The sequence below is a fragment of the Meles meles genome, chromosome 6 (assembly GCF_922984935.1).
Source record: "Meles meles chromosome 6, mMelMel3.1 paternal haplotype, whole genome shotgun sequence".
NCBI lineage: Eukaryota > Metazoa > Chordata > Mammalia > Carnivora > Mustelidae > Meles > Meles meles.
The window spans coordinates 140,015,476-140,030,232 of NC_060071.1; the positions used below are offsets into that span (position 1 = coordinate 140,015,476).

Sequence of the window (14,757 nt, forward strand, 5' to 3'; positions counted from 1 at the left end):
GAGCCCAGGCTTGGAACACTGGGAAAAGGGTGAGAAAAGATAACTTATGATGACTGTCTCAAATCCTTTCATAGCATATCCAAGAAAAGGAGCAGTAGAGCCTTGCCTTTGACCCTGAAGTTCACTCATCTCTCATCTGTTCTGCTCTGCTGGCTGATACCCCCTCAGGAAAATCTTCACTGTTCCCAGGATTGGTACAGATGCCTCTTCCATGGATGCCCTTGGCATACACAGATTCAGAGGTGCCTCTTTATTTTTCTTTCTTCTTTACAGATTCGAAGCTTCTCAAGCAAGGAAAATACTTTGTTGACCTTCGAACCACCTATAATGAAGGGAGTGGAATGATCAATACTGAGCAAGGAAATGAATGAATGAATGAATGTGCACTCTGTTCCTTCTTTCCCTAGAAGATAATAACTTACAGCATTACTTTTTAATTTTTTTTTTAAAGACAGGTGCTGTGTAAGTGTATTTTGGCTCAGTAGACGGAATATTACATTTGTTGTCAGAAAACTGACCCAGTTCTAGTTCTGGCTTTGTTACTGATGAGCTATGTGACCTTGAACACTCACCTTCTCTGGACTTGATCCCTCAGCTGTAAGATGAAAGGTTAAACTAGTGAGCTTTCAGGTTCCTCCCAGTCCTAATACGTCGTGAGATGCTGAAAACAGCAAACTGGCTTTCAGCTGTGGGCTTGCTTCCAGACAAGCAATTCAACTGAACAGCTGAGATCCCCAACCTTTTGCAGGAGCCTCTGCCTTCTTTCCCTCCTCCACGTCTTCACAAATATTAATAGCCAAGGGCCTCACTGAATGTGGTTTTTAATAGAATCCAATTTCAGTCCATTTAGAGTGGGACTTTTCATGCTGACTTGGTAATTTGAACTCTGTCATGCCTGATGGGCTGAATGCATTTTCCCTGTCTGTGTGGTCCGCTCTGGGCCGGGGGGAGAGGGCAAGTAGGTATTGGGAGCAGGACACAGGGGCACCTTAATCAGAGCAAGTGCAAATCAGCTATTACTGCCTTATAGCCAGTTTCGTCTTTCCTGCCCTGAGGCATGTGAGTAGGATCCCAGGGCCCTGGGAAGAACCTGGCAATGGCTACTCTGTTTCCTGATGGTCGCCTTCCTCTTGCAGCACAGAAGGGTCTGGCCTCTGTGGGCCACCACGGGAAGAAAACTGGGTTGATCTTTGGATGCGACTAGAAAACACTTGGTTCTGCCAACCAACAGAACTATTCCAAGCAATTGCTGGGGAGTCTCTGACATGTTGGGAGAGGACATGTGAGAGAGTATGTGGCTTCCTCTGCCCCTTCTCCCCAACCAAGTCCTTGTCCTGTTTGATGAGAGAGTAATTCGCAGGCCTGTTGGAAGTTCCTTCCTTCTAGAGTGCACATGGGAAAACGGAGGATGAGTGTCAAGGTATTACTTTACCATAACTGAGGAACTGGGGCTCAGGAGGCTGGGGGAAGGAAATGAATGTTTTTTGCATGCTTCCTCGGTGCAGGGTACAGAGCTAAGAGCCAAGTTATTCCCTAATCCTCCCAATAGCCCATGAAGGAATATAAAATTATCCTCATATATAAGGGAGGAAAATGAGGGTCAGAAAAGTCATGCAACAGCCTCAAGGTCACATAGCTAGTGGATGTCAGAGCTGGTGTTCAAACAAAGCTCTGTCTGTCCACTCCTAGAAATCACATGGTTAGAAATGCCAGGTGCTCTGCACTGTCTGCTGGTCTACCTCACCGCACTCTTTCACCTGGCTAGTCATCAGAAACACTTCAGGACATTTAAAAAAACTATAGTGTTGGGCGCCTGGGTGGCTCAGTGGGTTGGGCCGCTGCCTTCGGCTCAGGTCATTATTTTAAGAGTCCTGGGGTCGAGTCCCGCATCGGGCTCTCTGCTCAGCGGGGAGCCTGCTTCCCTCTCTCTCTCTGCCTGCCTCTCTGCCTGCTTGTGATCTCTGTCAAATAAATAAATAAAATCTTTAAAAAAATTAAAAATAAAAAAACTATAGTGTCTTGAGAGTCTGAACCAATGGGTCTAAGGCAGGGGCTGAGATTGTGTATTTTTAAAAAGCCACTCCAAGTGATTCTGATGTTCTGGAAAGCACAACGCTGGAGCACGTGGCTTGTCTTCCACACCGAGTCTCCTAGGGTTTCCCGGTTCTCAGAAGCACAGATCCAGTTCAACCCTGCATTTTCCCCAAGTAGCATTTGCCGCTGTTCATTTGCCATTGTTCATTCGTTTCAGATTCAGGGCTCAGTGGCATTTATCAAGCACTTACTGTGTGCCAGACACTGTGCTCAAGATGCTGGCTTCAAAGAATGAGTAAACCCCAGTGACTGCCTCAAGGAACGGTCAGAGAGTGGGGGAGACAAACATAAATAGGAAGTTCCAATTCCTTGGAGCAAATGCTACACAGAGGCAGGCTCATGTTGCTTTAGGAGTACAAACCATGGGGTCAAGGAAAGCTTTGGAGCAGTGATTCCTTGGTCGATTCCTATAGGAGTTGGCAAGGCAAAGAGGGGGTTGGAGGGGTGAGGCGTGGCCAGCCAGGCAGAGGGAACAGCCTGGAAAGACCCAGAGACCCAGAGCGATGGATTTGGGGAATCACAAGGAACTGAACAATGGTGAAATGTAGGGTACCTTTGGAAGAGGACCAGCAGGGAAGTCGGGAAGAGTCTGCAGGAGAAATTACATGGAGGACCTTGTGTGTTATGCCGAGTTTGGCCTTTAACGGTGAGGAGCCATTAAAGATATTTAAGATGTGGAGTGACAAAATCAGACTGTGTTGAGAGGGGGAGCTCTGACAGCAATGAGAGGGTGACCCATAGGCAGAAGGAGCCGGCAACAGAGATCCAAATCAATTGTAGAATTAAGAATTTATGTGTGTCAAAAAGCACCATAAACAAAATTTGAAAGCAAAGCATTTGGAAAGCATATTTGCAATGTTTCTTGACAAAATTAATATTCTTAATAAAATTACATATTGGGAATAAAGGTAAACATACCAATATCAAATAAACAGAAAATCACAAGGAAACAAGTACAAAGGTCAATAGGCATTTGAAGATGTTATTCACTCATAATCAAAGAAGTGTGAGTTCCAGTGATACTGACATACTATTATTTCCCTACTGGACTTGTAAAGGTTTGGTAAGTGACCATAGCCACTGTTAGTGAGGTTGCAGGGAACAGGGCGATCTCAAGCCTGCAAACAGGAGCGGGTGAAGTTTAGTACAAACTTTTCTCAGGGCAGTTGGCAACATATATCAAAATTCTTAAAGAGAGCCAAGCAATTTCCTTCTTGGATTTTATCCCAAGGAAATAGCCATAGGTGGGTGCAAAATTTAGCGACAAGAATGTCTGCCGCAACCTTATATTTACAATAAAGAATGGGAACAAATGAAATAATCCGTGTAAAGACACAGGCTACCAAGTGAGAGTCCATCCACATAATGAAGATGCTGTTGAAAAAGTCCGAGTGACACCCACATAAAACGTTTCGTTCATGATCGAGTAAGTGAAATACACAAGAGGCAAAAAAAGTGTGTCTGATATGCTACCATTTGTGACGAAAGAATATATACACATATATTCGAAAATGCATCAATGTTTCTGTAAGGATGTACAGTACAAGTATTTGGAGGGAAACTAGATGCTGGTAGACTGGGAGGGGAAGGAGATTTATTTCTTACTCTAGAGCTTTGTGTCCTTTTTGAATTTCATTACCTGTGTGTGTCTTACATATTCTAAAATATAAATACACATTTTGAAAAGTAAGTTACTAAAGAGTATATACAGTGTAATCCAGTTTTTGTTAAAAAAAAAACAAAAAACACCCTGCATGTGCACATGTACATTTATACCCCAAGGAACTGAAAGATAAGTCTGCAAGGACAGTGATGTTTGTCCTGGGTGGTAGGATGACGGGTTGGAGTTTGTCTCCCCACCCCCCACCTCCCGTGAAATTTCTGCAATACACATGTGAGGCTTTCATAACAATAACAAGAAAAGTATCATCTCCCCCCCCGCCCCCCCCCCGAAGAGTGTATCACAAAAGTCCAAGCAGGAGATGACAAAGCAGGTCAGATCCAGGATTAGTGCTCCAGGTCAGCAGTGATGTCTGCAATCAAAGGGTGTCATCAAATCACAGTCCGTGTTTTGAGGAGGGATGGGGGGGGCAGGAAGCTGAAGGTCGTCTAAGATGAATAGACCTGATCTTGCTTAACAGCTTTCTGAAGTTTTTGTTGGACAAAATGTACAGCAATTTCAATCCCTCCACCCCAAATGTCGGACAACACTCCCAGGCAACTTTGTACTTTGGGAATCACTTAACGCGGGTCACAGTTGAACGGATTCCAGGAAGCAAGTGTACGCAAACCGCCAGACAGGCAGGGGATCTGTGCCCAGGGCCGTGCTCATCTAGTTCCAGGTTTCCGCCTTCCTCTTTAGAAGGACGGCGACGATCTTATCCCCCTCAGTCCGGCTCTGCCCCAACTTACTCATTGAAGCAAGACCTCTCTCCTGCTCTGGTTTGGGGATATTGAGTCCGAGTCCTTCCTGATGGCATGAAGACGAAAGGAAGACCCTGCTGCTTTGAACCGGTCCTGCCTCCCCCCTCTGAACTCCTCCGCATCCTTCAGACCCTGACAAGCACTTCGCCAACTCGCAAGCTTCCTGGGCTGGAGGCTTGGGAACGGGGAGACTCGCACATATGCCCATGCTGTGTCTGACGCAGGATGGTTCTGAGTTGGGGAAATGTGGACCCGTTCTGGAAGAAAAGGGCAGAGGGAAGGATCTGGTGGGGAGTGGGGGGAGAATGTGGCAGCGATACCAGCATTTTCCTTTTCCTCTTCCCCAGAAGTGAGCTATAGACAGGCAACTGCAGGCCCCTGGGTATTTCTAGCACCTTCTTAACACCCCTGTTGGAAGCCTTTCAGCCGCTATGGGACTATAACCTGGACTGCTGGCTTCTGGGTCTCTCCGCAGGGATTGGATCCTGCAGGGTTGGAGTCTCTGGTTACACAAAGAACCCATAATTAACTTTGTGTTTCCTTTCGATCTCTACCTATAATTGTGAACCTTCCCCAAGGCTGGGGGGATGGAGGGTGGGTTTGGATATGCGCTGACATCAGAAAGTACAGTGAATCATACACAGAAGTAACTGCTAGCTCTCAGCTGTCTTTTCTGGCCCGTCACTGCCTTGACCACTAGGGAGTCGGCGTTAGGGACCTTTTTAAACCTTGGGCTAAATACAGAGGCAGCCCACATACCATCATTGGCCTAGTAAGGCTTTTCGACGGAATACACACTGTCCTGCTCCCTAATGATCAGAACCACTCGATAGACTACTTCGTAGAGAGAGGCTAACTAGGGTAGTTAGCAGTTAGAGCTCTGGGTCAGACAGACCTGGTTCAGATCCTAGCCACGTCACTGAAGGCCCTATCACCTTGGGGGAGGGAATGTTTCTGGATTTTGTTTCCTTACCCACCTAATGGGAATAGTATCTCAGAGGGTAATTGCAGGAAAGAAATGAGATTATACATGTAAAGGTCTGAGGATAGTGCATTTAATAAATGCTAACTATTAACATTATTGCATCTGTATATATTTTAATTTGTACAATCTTGTCTCACTAATCACACAAAAATACACGAAAGTGCTTTGAAAAGTTTAAAGCATCATATAAATTAAAGGTGTCATTGGTGATAATCTCATACGAGTATTTCTCAACTCTTCCATCCCCTTAAAGACCGGGACTACGTCCTCCGTCCCACGGCGTATTGCACAACCATCGGCAAACGATAAGCCCTCAGTAAATGTTTCTTATTTGACTAAAGCAACACGGCAGAGCATAAAGAGTATAGATATCAGGAGACTAGGCTGGGCTAAAATTAGTTTAAGGCAGGAGAGCCAGTCTGCAGTCATAATTTATTCATTCAACAAATATTTGTTGAACACATTCTATGTGCTGGATATTGAGTCCAGATAATTTCATCAAAAGGAGGCTCTACAAGTTCCCACAAGGCCAAGTCCCTGGACAGTCTCCGCAAGGCCAGCCCACTCCAACGCACAGAGGCGGCAGCCAACATTGTTTACCCCTGGACAAATGGGCCCTCGCTTTGGGGGAAGCTGGAAGTAGCTCTGACTCAGAGTTGGGGGAGGGAGTGACAGCGAGGGAGTGGGCTGCTTCCAACAGAAATGACAGGAACTGTTTCCTGTTAATTTGTTTTTATTTACACTTACTGAGTCCACAGTTCGATGCCGCAGGCTAGACAATGCTCCTTCCCCTAGAGGTCATCTCCCCTCCCCTCCATCACCTACGGGTTCAGCCCGTGGCCCTCCTCACCCTGTCCCTCTGCCCTCACAGCTGCCTGCTGGGTGGGAGTATGGGAGAATGGTATGTGTGGTCACCCGAGGGCACTGAGAGTGGGTTTCAGAGGCATGTGAATCCTGGCAGTCTCAGATCCCCGAGGGGGAGAGAAGAAAGCGGGGCGGAGACAAGTGGAGGGAAGGGAGGCTGAGGTGGCAGGGTGGGGGTTGGGGGGGACCCAGTGTACAAATGCACGGTCTGTTGGTTTAACCTGATGCTTCTGGCGTTTGTCGCATTCCTGGATTGGTCACGGTTGCCTTGAGATGCTCCGGTCTGTCCGGAAAGTGTGCAGCGGTCCAGCCCGCGGGCTCTGTGCCTGCACATCTACCAGGCTCTGCCTCTGTCGGGAGCACTGGCCGAAGTCACAGCTGCCTCAGCATTCTGGGCACCGTAAGAGTCCTCTCTCCAGCTGTCCCCGCAGAAGTGAGGTCCCTCTCAGCAGCGGACCTGCTAGAGAAGGGGTGTCTCCATGGCAGGCAACCCGCCAGGTTCCAAATCTGCCTCTCCTTCCCTGCCCACTGGGAGCAGACAGATTGCTGAGGGGCAGCCGGAGGAAGAAAGGGGGAGCCGGCAGAAGTGGGGAGAAGGGAGCAAAACCCAGGAGGGGCCCTTCGCCGGGGGCTGCCTGGAAGTCCGTCCTCCGGGGTGGCGGCGGCTGTCACAGGGCTTCCTTCTCTCTCTGGGAGCATCGGCTGAGCTTCATCTCCGTCAGCTGGATGTACCGAATCACGTTGGTGTCTGCGAGGAGAGAAACACACCTTAGGGAACACCTGGCGGGCGTGGGGAGGAGAACGGTCGGGTCTACACGGAATCCTACTTAGGGCCACGCTTGTTCCCGTCATCGTCTATTTCCACCTCATTACAATCATGCCAAGTCCGGATCCTCGTCCTCACTGTGACAGAAGGGAGAACTGAGACCCTGGAGAGATGAAGAGGCCCAGGGAGGGCCACGGTTAAGGGGTGAGCCGCCTCGGGGGTCTCCCTCCCCCGGGGAGCATCCACCTTCTTCATACAAGATAGAGACGTCCAAAGGTGCTTCATCCAATGAGCAGTAAATACTAACTGAATGTAAATGTTCTAAATGTTATTAATTAACATTAAATGTTAATGTTATACTTCAGGAAGCAGAAACGAATACTGTCTAACACTCGAACATGCCAGCTGTAGCATCCAGCAGTGCTGGCAGATAGGACGCGTTCTAGAAAATTCTGTAAGATGAGTCCAGTTCTTAGTTCTCAAGCTGCTTCGAGTCTAGAACACATTTATATACAGAAAAAAAAAAAAACCCAATAAGCAAAACAGTGACACATAAAAATAAAGATATGGGCAGTCTTTAAGAATATAGAAAAAAGGGGTGCCTGGATGGCTCAGTGGGTTAAGCCTCTGCCTTCGGCTCAGGTCATGATCCCAGGGTCCTGGGATCGAGCCCTGCATCAGGCTCTCTGCTCAGCAGGGACCCTGCTTCCTCCTCTCTCTCTCTGACTGCCTCTCTGCCTGCTCGCTCTCTGTCAAATAAATAAAATCTTAAAAAAAAAAGAATATAGAAAAAAGTATACATTTGGGTCTTTGCAAACGGATCGTGAAGTTCTTAAATTCTTCTTGGAAGGAGGATTGGATTTTTTAAAAAATCAGCCATGTGAACAACAATGGTAATACCAAGTTCAAATTCGTTGTTTAAATGTTACCTCCTCAAAACAGCATGGAGGTTCCTCAAAAAGTTGAAAATAGAACTACCCTATGACCCAGCAATTGCACTACTGGGTATTTACCCTAAAGATACAAACGTAGTGATCCGAAGGGGCACGTGCACCCGAATGTTTATAGCAGCAATGTCCACAATAGCCAAACTATGGAAAGAACCTGGATGTCCATCAACAGATGAACGGATAAAGAAGATGTGGTATATACATACAATGGAATACTATGCAGCCATCAAAAGAAACGAAACCTTGCCATTTGCGACGACGTGGATGGAACTAGAGGGTATCATGGTTAGTGAAATAAGTCAGTTGGAGAAAGACAATTATCATATGATCTCCCTGATATGAGGAAGGGGAGATGCAATGTAGGGGGTTTGGGGGGAGGAAAAGAATAAATGAAACAAAATGAAATCAGGAGGGAGACAAACCATAAGAGACTCTTAATCTCACAAAACAAACTGAGGGTTGCTGGGGGGAGGGGGGTCAGGAGAGGGTGGTTGGGTTATGGACATTGGGGAGGGTATGTGCTATGATGAGTGCTGTGAAGTGTGTAAACCTGGAGATTCACAGACCTGTACCCCTGGGGATAAAAATACATAATATGTTTATTAAAATTTTAAAAATTTTTAAAAAATTTAATAAAAACACACACACACAAATAAATAAATGTTACCTCCTCAGAGAGGCTCTTCCTGATCCCCTGGTGTAAAACAGAACCCCCTTTTCTCCTGATTCTTTTACTCTGCTTTATTTTCTTCCCGGCACTTACCACGACTAAATATTGTATTTTCGACCTAACTGTTTCCTGTCCATCCTCCTCTGTCATGACACAAACTCCTGGAAGGTAGCAGCTTCCTTTAGTTCCCCGCTGTCTACCCAGCTCCTAGAACACATCCAGACCTGCTCAGTGAATGTCTGTGGGATGAATGAGCGGCTGAGCCGGTGGACAGGAATTTGAGCGAACGGTGCAGGAAATGCTGGCTCTAAGGAAGGGAGCTGACCAGAGAAGTCAGAGCACCCTTCCCGCAAGTCGCTGAGCTCAGCACCGAGAGCATCCATTTGCATTCTGTCTCACCAACTGGAGTGTGAGGTCCTCACGAGCCGGGACTCATCTTCTCATCTACATCCCTGGCACCCAGCATGAACTGTGGCACAAAACTAAGAACTCAATATGTATTTATTGAGTACGTGGGAAGAGTTGGCTTCTGGATTGGGAAAAAAACCCCAGAGAATTCCATATTCTATTTGAAAAGAGGTGCCCAAGCTTCCTGCCACCAAGACCCCAGGCAAATGCGTGGACTGTCCATGCTCCTCATTTCAGGTCCTAGCCCACACCTGGCCCCGCCCGCCATGACAGCTGTGCGCCATGATGGGGAGACTGCCAGAGGGATCGCCAGTAAGAAAACAGTAACTGCCACCTTACCTGTTGGCTGTCGGGTCCTTGCTTCTTTCAGGTAGTAGAGTGCTTTGTCATAGTCTCCAAGGTGGTAGAAGGCTACACCAGACCGGTAAAGAGCCTTGAAGTTCTCTCCTTCCTTCTTCAGGACTTTGAGGCAATATTCCTTGACTCGCTCGTAGTTTACCAGCTCAGCCTGGAGCAGGCAGGCTGTGGAGGAAGGGAGAGAAAAAGGAAAAGGGCTAAAATACAGCAGACTCTGAGTGTCTCTCTTTGGTTCTTTCTCCTTGTCCAGAAAAGGTGGAGTAGTGTTGGGGCTTTATGTTGGGGTGTATTGCTATGGGATTTGTCACCAAGTGATCTAGGGTTCCAGGACCCACCTTCATCGCCAGCAAGCTGTGTGACCTTGAGTGAGGTACTTAGCCTTGTATTGTGTGTTGACTTTTGTCCCCTCCAGAAAGATATGTTGGAGTCCTGACTCCTAGTACATCAGAATGTGACCTTATATGGAAATAGGATCTTTACAAAAAAGGTAATCAAGTTACAGAAAGGTCCTTGGAATGGGTCCTAACACATTATGACGGGTGTCTTTATAAAAACGCATACTATAGGGGCACCTGGGTGGCTCAGTCAGTTAGGGTCTGCCTTCGGCTCAGGTCATGATCTCAGGGTCTCTCCCTCTAACACTCTCCATTGCTCTTGTTCCCTCACTCTCTCTCTCTCTCTCTCTCAAATGAGTAAATTTTAAAAGAGTTGTTTTAATTTAAAAAAAAAAAAAAAACAACCCATACACTATAGACTGAATGTTTATGTTCCCCGAAAAATCTGTATGTTGAAAACCAATCTGCAGTGTGACGGTATTTGGAGGTGGGGTCTTTGGGAGGTGACGCGGTCACGAGGGCTGAATCCCCGTGACTGGGATTAGTGCCCTTACAAGGGAGACCTTAGCGAGCTCCCTTCGCCTTCTGCCATGCGGACACAGTGAGAAGACGGCTGTCTGTGAGCCAGCGAGCAGACTATCCCCAGACGCTGAATCTCCTGCCTTGAGCTTGGACTTTCCAGTCTTCAGAACTGTGGGAAATGAATTGTGTGGTTTGGGCCGCCGGGTCTATGCTCTTGACATAGCAGCCCAAACAGACAAACACACAGAGGTGAGGCGATGTGAAGAAACACAGGAAAAAGATGGCCGTCTCGAAGCCGAGCAACGCCGGAGGCCCCGCAGGGTGAGGGAGAAGCACAGCACCGACTCTCCCTCACAGCCCTCTGAAGGAACCGAACCTTCCAACACCTCTGTCTTGGGCTCCTGCTTTCCAGAACGATGAGATAACACATTTCTATTGTTCAAGCTGCCACTTTATGAGACTTACGTTGTGGTGACCCTAGAAATAAGCCACAAGAGGCCCTAACAATGCTAACTGTGGCTAATACTTGTCGAGTGCCCACTGGGTGCAGGCTGTTCGTGTCATTGCTCTGCTTGTGTTCCCTGACATAATCCTCAGAACACCATGATGTAGGGCCTACTGTTATTCCCACTTTACGGATGAGGAAACTGAGGCCCGGTAAGATGAGGTCATTGCCCAAGGGCACACAACATGACAGAGGCAAGGCTGGGATGGATGGATGGGTGGATTGCTTGCTTCTTAAAAGATTATTTATTTCTTTATTTGTCAGAGAGAGAGAGAAAAGAGAAGCAGAGGGGAGAGGCAGAGGGAGAAGCAAGCTCCCTGCTGAGCAGGGAGCCGGATGTGGGGATTGGTCATGACCTGGGCCGAAGACAGGCGTTTAACCCACTGAGCCACCTGGGGGTCCCAAGGCTGGGACTTACGTCAAAGCTGTCCGGCTTCAGTGCCCAAGTTCTTTATCGAGTTGTTGAGCGGATTTCCCAAAATAATGGCCATGAAGTATTTAACATAGGGCTTGGCACAGGGTAAGTCACCCCGAGTGTCATTTAATATTATTATAATTCTTTTCAGCCCTGGGCCTCTGCCGTGACAACTGCCTCTGATTTTCTTCAAGTTCTCATTCATGCAAGTTTGTCTTTGCAGTTCCGGGGACCAGGGGCCTTTTGATGGGGCCAGTGCAAAAGCCCGCACAGAGCACACCTCGGGACCTGCGAGGTCCTGTGTCCCAGGCAAGAGGAAGCTGAGGCTGGCAGGTGCCCGTGGTGGGGCCCCTTCCTGTTGGCCCCCAGCCATCTCTGAGTAAACCGCCTCTCCTTGAAGAAGCTCTCTCTCACCGGCCATCAGCTGCAGGGCCAGGAAGCTCTCGAGACCCTAGAGAGTGATGCCCCCTTTCCTTGGGTGCCCAGTGGCCTCCCCTCCCTCACCCAACTCCCCGCCCTGTTGAGCTACCTCCCCCTCCTTGTGGTCATACCAATGTTTAGTAGGCGCTGAAGGAAGTTGTGTGATACGTGCTGGAGGGATTCCCAGAAAGGGGGAGGGGCAGGGAAAGGCACCTCTCCGCTTCTTCAAAGTGACTAAAAAGAGATGTGGGAGGCAAGGGTACTTGGGTGGCTCAGTGGGTTAATTGTCTGCCTTTGGCTCAGGTCATGATCTCAGGGTCCTGGGATGGAGCCCTGCCGTGGGCTCCTTGCTCAGCAGGGAACCTGCTTCTCCCTCTGCCCCTCTCCCTGCTCATGCTCACTCTCTTTAAAATAAATAAAAATCTTTAAAAAGAGAGAGAGAGACGTAGGAGGCAAAAGTGCCCTTCCGGCCAAGACCAGACTGGATGGTGGGGGAGAAGCCCGACGTCTGCTCCTTGAGCTCTGATTCCTCCTCCAGGGGAGGAACCGTCCTCTCTCTGGGTTAGAGGCGAATCACTGATTTAACTCTTCAGAGGTCCAGCTTCAGCTGTTTTGATCCCATAAATAACTTCCCAGGGATAAGAATCGCTGATTAGGAGATCAGCTCTTTCATTGGCCATTTTGGGGAAAAAGGAAAAAATACTCACCCACATCCTTTTGGCCGACTGAGGGGGAGGTGAACCACACAGTCTCGGAAAAGGTGTGAGAACCAGGAAGCGGAAGTGAATCAGCCCAGATCTAGAAACTGACCCATCGGGTTTCACAGGCCCCAGGGCAGAAAGCCAAAGGAGGAGACAGAAGCGAGGGCTGTTACCCCCTTGGGCGTGGGTGGCTACAGTCACAGAAAACCCGGACGTGCTGACAGTCGGGCATCGGGCATTGGGCTGAGCTGATGCCACCAGCTCCCTCTCCTCTCCTCCCTTGGCTGTGGGGACCTCTTCCCACCCCGCAAGCTGCTGGATCCCGCCCCGGTGCTCACACAGCTCTGTGGACAGGGAGACGTTTCTGTCAAGAGCTTCCTGTGCATGGACCTCCCGGGCTACCTGTGTGGGTCTTGGCTCCAACACCGGCTCCCAGAGCTAAAGGATTTCCCATCTGGGCTCCCGTGTGCCTCATCTGCTGTCCTCTCTGCCCAGACGGGCAAACCTCTTCCCGTCCATCTTCAGACAGACACTTCTGTTGGCTGACCTGAGCAGTGAAGGAAATGGACCTTTGTCTCTTTTAAAAACAGCTTTTGAGTGATTAAAATGAGGGTGGGGTGATGGGGCAAGGAAGCAAAAAGGCCTGGAAATGGAAACAGATCCTCCTCCCCTAGGGGAGAGGAAAGGCTAGCCATCAGATTCTGGGAATCCTTCACTGAACATGTTTTGAATTTCCCTGTGGCTCCAGATCCAGTGGCGACGAGGCCACCTGGCAGCAGACCGGGTTTCAGAACCCGTGGGAGGTGAGGCAGGCAGGTTATAGGGTGTGGTGCCCCTGCTGGCACCACAGGCAGAGCCCAGGAAGATGGAGCAATCTAGAGCCAGCGTGCGTCCAAAGGAGCCGCCATCCTGAAGGCTGTGTGTCGGGCCGGGGGAGGTTGGGGAAGCCAGGCTAGAAACCCGGGGTGTTAGCCAGAGCTCCTCTGAGATAGAGGGGGTAAGTGAAAGTCTGGAAAGCTACCCTCAGCCCTTCCTGTAGGTGATTTTTAGGCATCCCTGTAGTTTGGGTGGGGAGCTATTTGGGGTTCACATAACAAGCCCAGGGGAGAGGTATGATGGGACATTTGTAGGCACATCCTTAGAGTAGAGAAAGTTCAGAAGAAGAGGTTGGCCAACAGTCTCCTGAAGTTCCTGCCGCACCGCTAGGCCCACTATCCAGGGCCTGTAGGCTGTGGTCCCATCATCCCAGTGCCCTTGCTTCCTCTCCGCGGTTAATCCCTTACCCTGTGTCAGAGGTGGCACTCAGTACCTTATGTACGCTATGCCTTTTCACGTTCACGGTACCTATGACACAGGTTCAATGTTGATCCCTCTTTTACCGACGATGAAACCCGTTCCAGCGAAATTAAGTAACTTGCTCAAAGTCGCTCAACTAGGAGGTGGGAGAATTATGACATCTACCCACTTCTGCCAGGAACCCCAAAGCATGCTCTTGACTATGGGTCTCTGTGGGTCTGCGTTTGAAGCCTTTCAAAACCAACGTAACCCGTGGTAAAAGTCACATCGCCTGTGTAAACTACGTTTCTCTGTGCTCCAGGGTCAACAAGGCAAAAAGCAATGGCTAACTTCCCTGGGCGCTGGGATCAGTTGTGAACAAACACTCCCCTCCATCCTGGAGCAAATGGGCTGGTTGGGGAGGCAGATGTTCCGTTATCTTGAAGACTCCCATGTGTCAACACTGACAAGGAGAAGGGAAGAGAGGGAGCGGACAGAGGGGGTCCCTCCGCCAATACAAAGTATCACGGGAGGGCTTCATGGAAGAAGTGGCATTTAAGCTGGCTGAGTGTTTCTCAACCTTAGCACTATAAATGTTTTGTTTATTGATTTATTTGTGATTTTTGTTTCTTTATCTGACAGAGAGAGACAGAGCACAAGTAGGCGGAGCAGCAGGCAGAGAAGAGGGAGAAGCAGGCTCTCTGCCGAGCATGGAGCCTGATGTGGGAGCCGATCCCAGGAGCCTGGGATCATGACCTGAGCCAAAGGCTGCTGCTTAACTGACAGATCCCCCTACTATAAACATTTTAGGATGATAACTTTTTGTCATAGGAGGATGCCCTGTGCTGTGCATTATATGATGTTTAGCAACATCCCTGGCTTTTACCCACTACATGCCAGTCATGACAGCCAAAAATACATCTCCAGATACTGCAAAATGTCCCGGGGGGGAAGTAAAATCCTCCCTGAGAACCAGTGATCTAGGTGGAAAAGAGAAAATATTTTCTAGGCAGAACCAACAGAGAAAGAGATCGGGGGTGGGGGGGATGGGGGAAGTTGACTTATT

At 48.7% G+C, this 14,757-nt stretch overlaps 1 protein-coding gene across 2 annotated transcripts in view; it reads right to left on the bottom strand.

The window, feature by feature from the left end:
• Window positions 1-2,900: 2,900 nt before the first annotated feature.
• TTC9 (tetratricopeptide repeat domain 9) overlaps window positions 2,901-14,757 on the bottom strand; it is a 34,322-nt gene continuing 22,465 nt past the window's right edge. Inside the window, exons 2-4 of one of the 2 annotated variants that reach the window (XR_006818862.1) lie at window positions 9,501-9,683; window positions 4,507-7,115; window positions 4,015-4,127 (exon numbers count right to left, since the gene is read on the bottom strand). Coding sequence is in view for 1 of the 2 variants with exons in the window: in XM_046010356.1 (XP_045866312.1) it covers window positions 7,036-7,115; window positions 9,501-9,683 (263 nt within the window). In the remaining variant the exon portion in view is untranslated. Of the gene's footprint in view, window positions 7,116-9,500; window positions 9,684-14,757 lie in introns of both variants that reach the window. The other variant, XM_046010356.1, reaches the window with a different exon arrangement.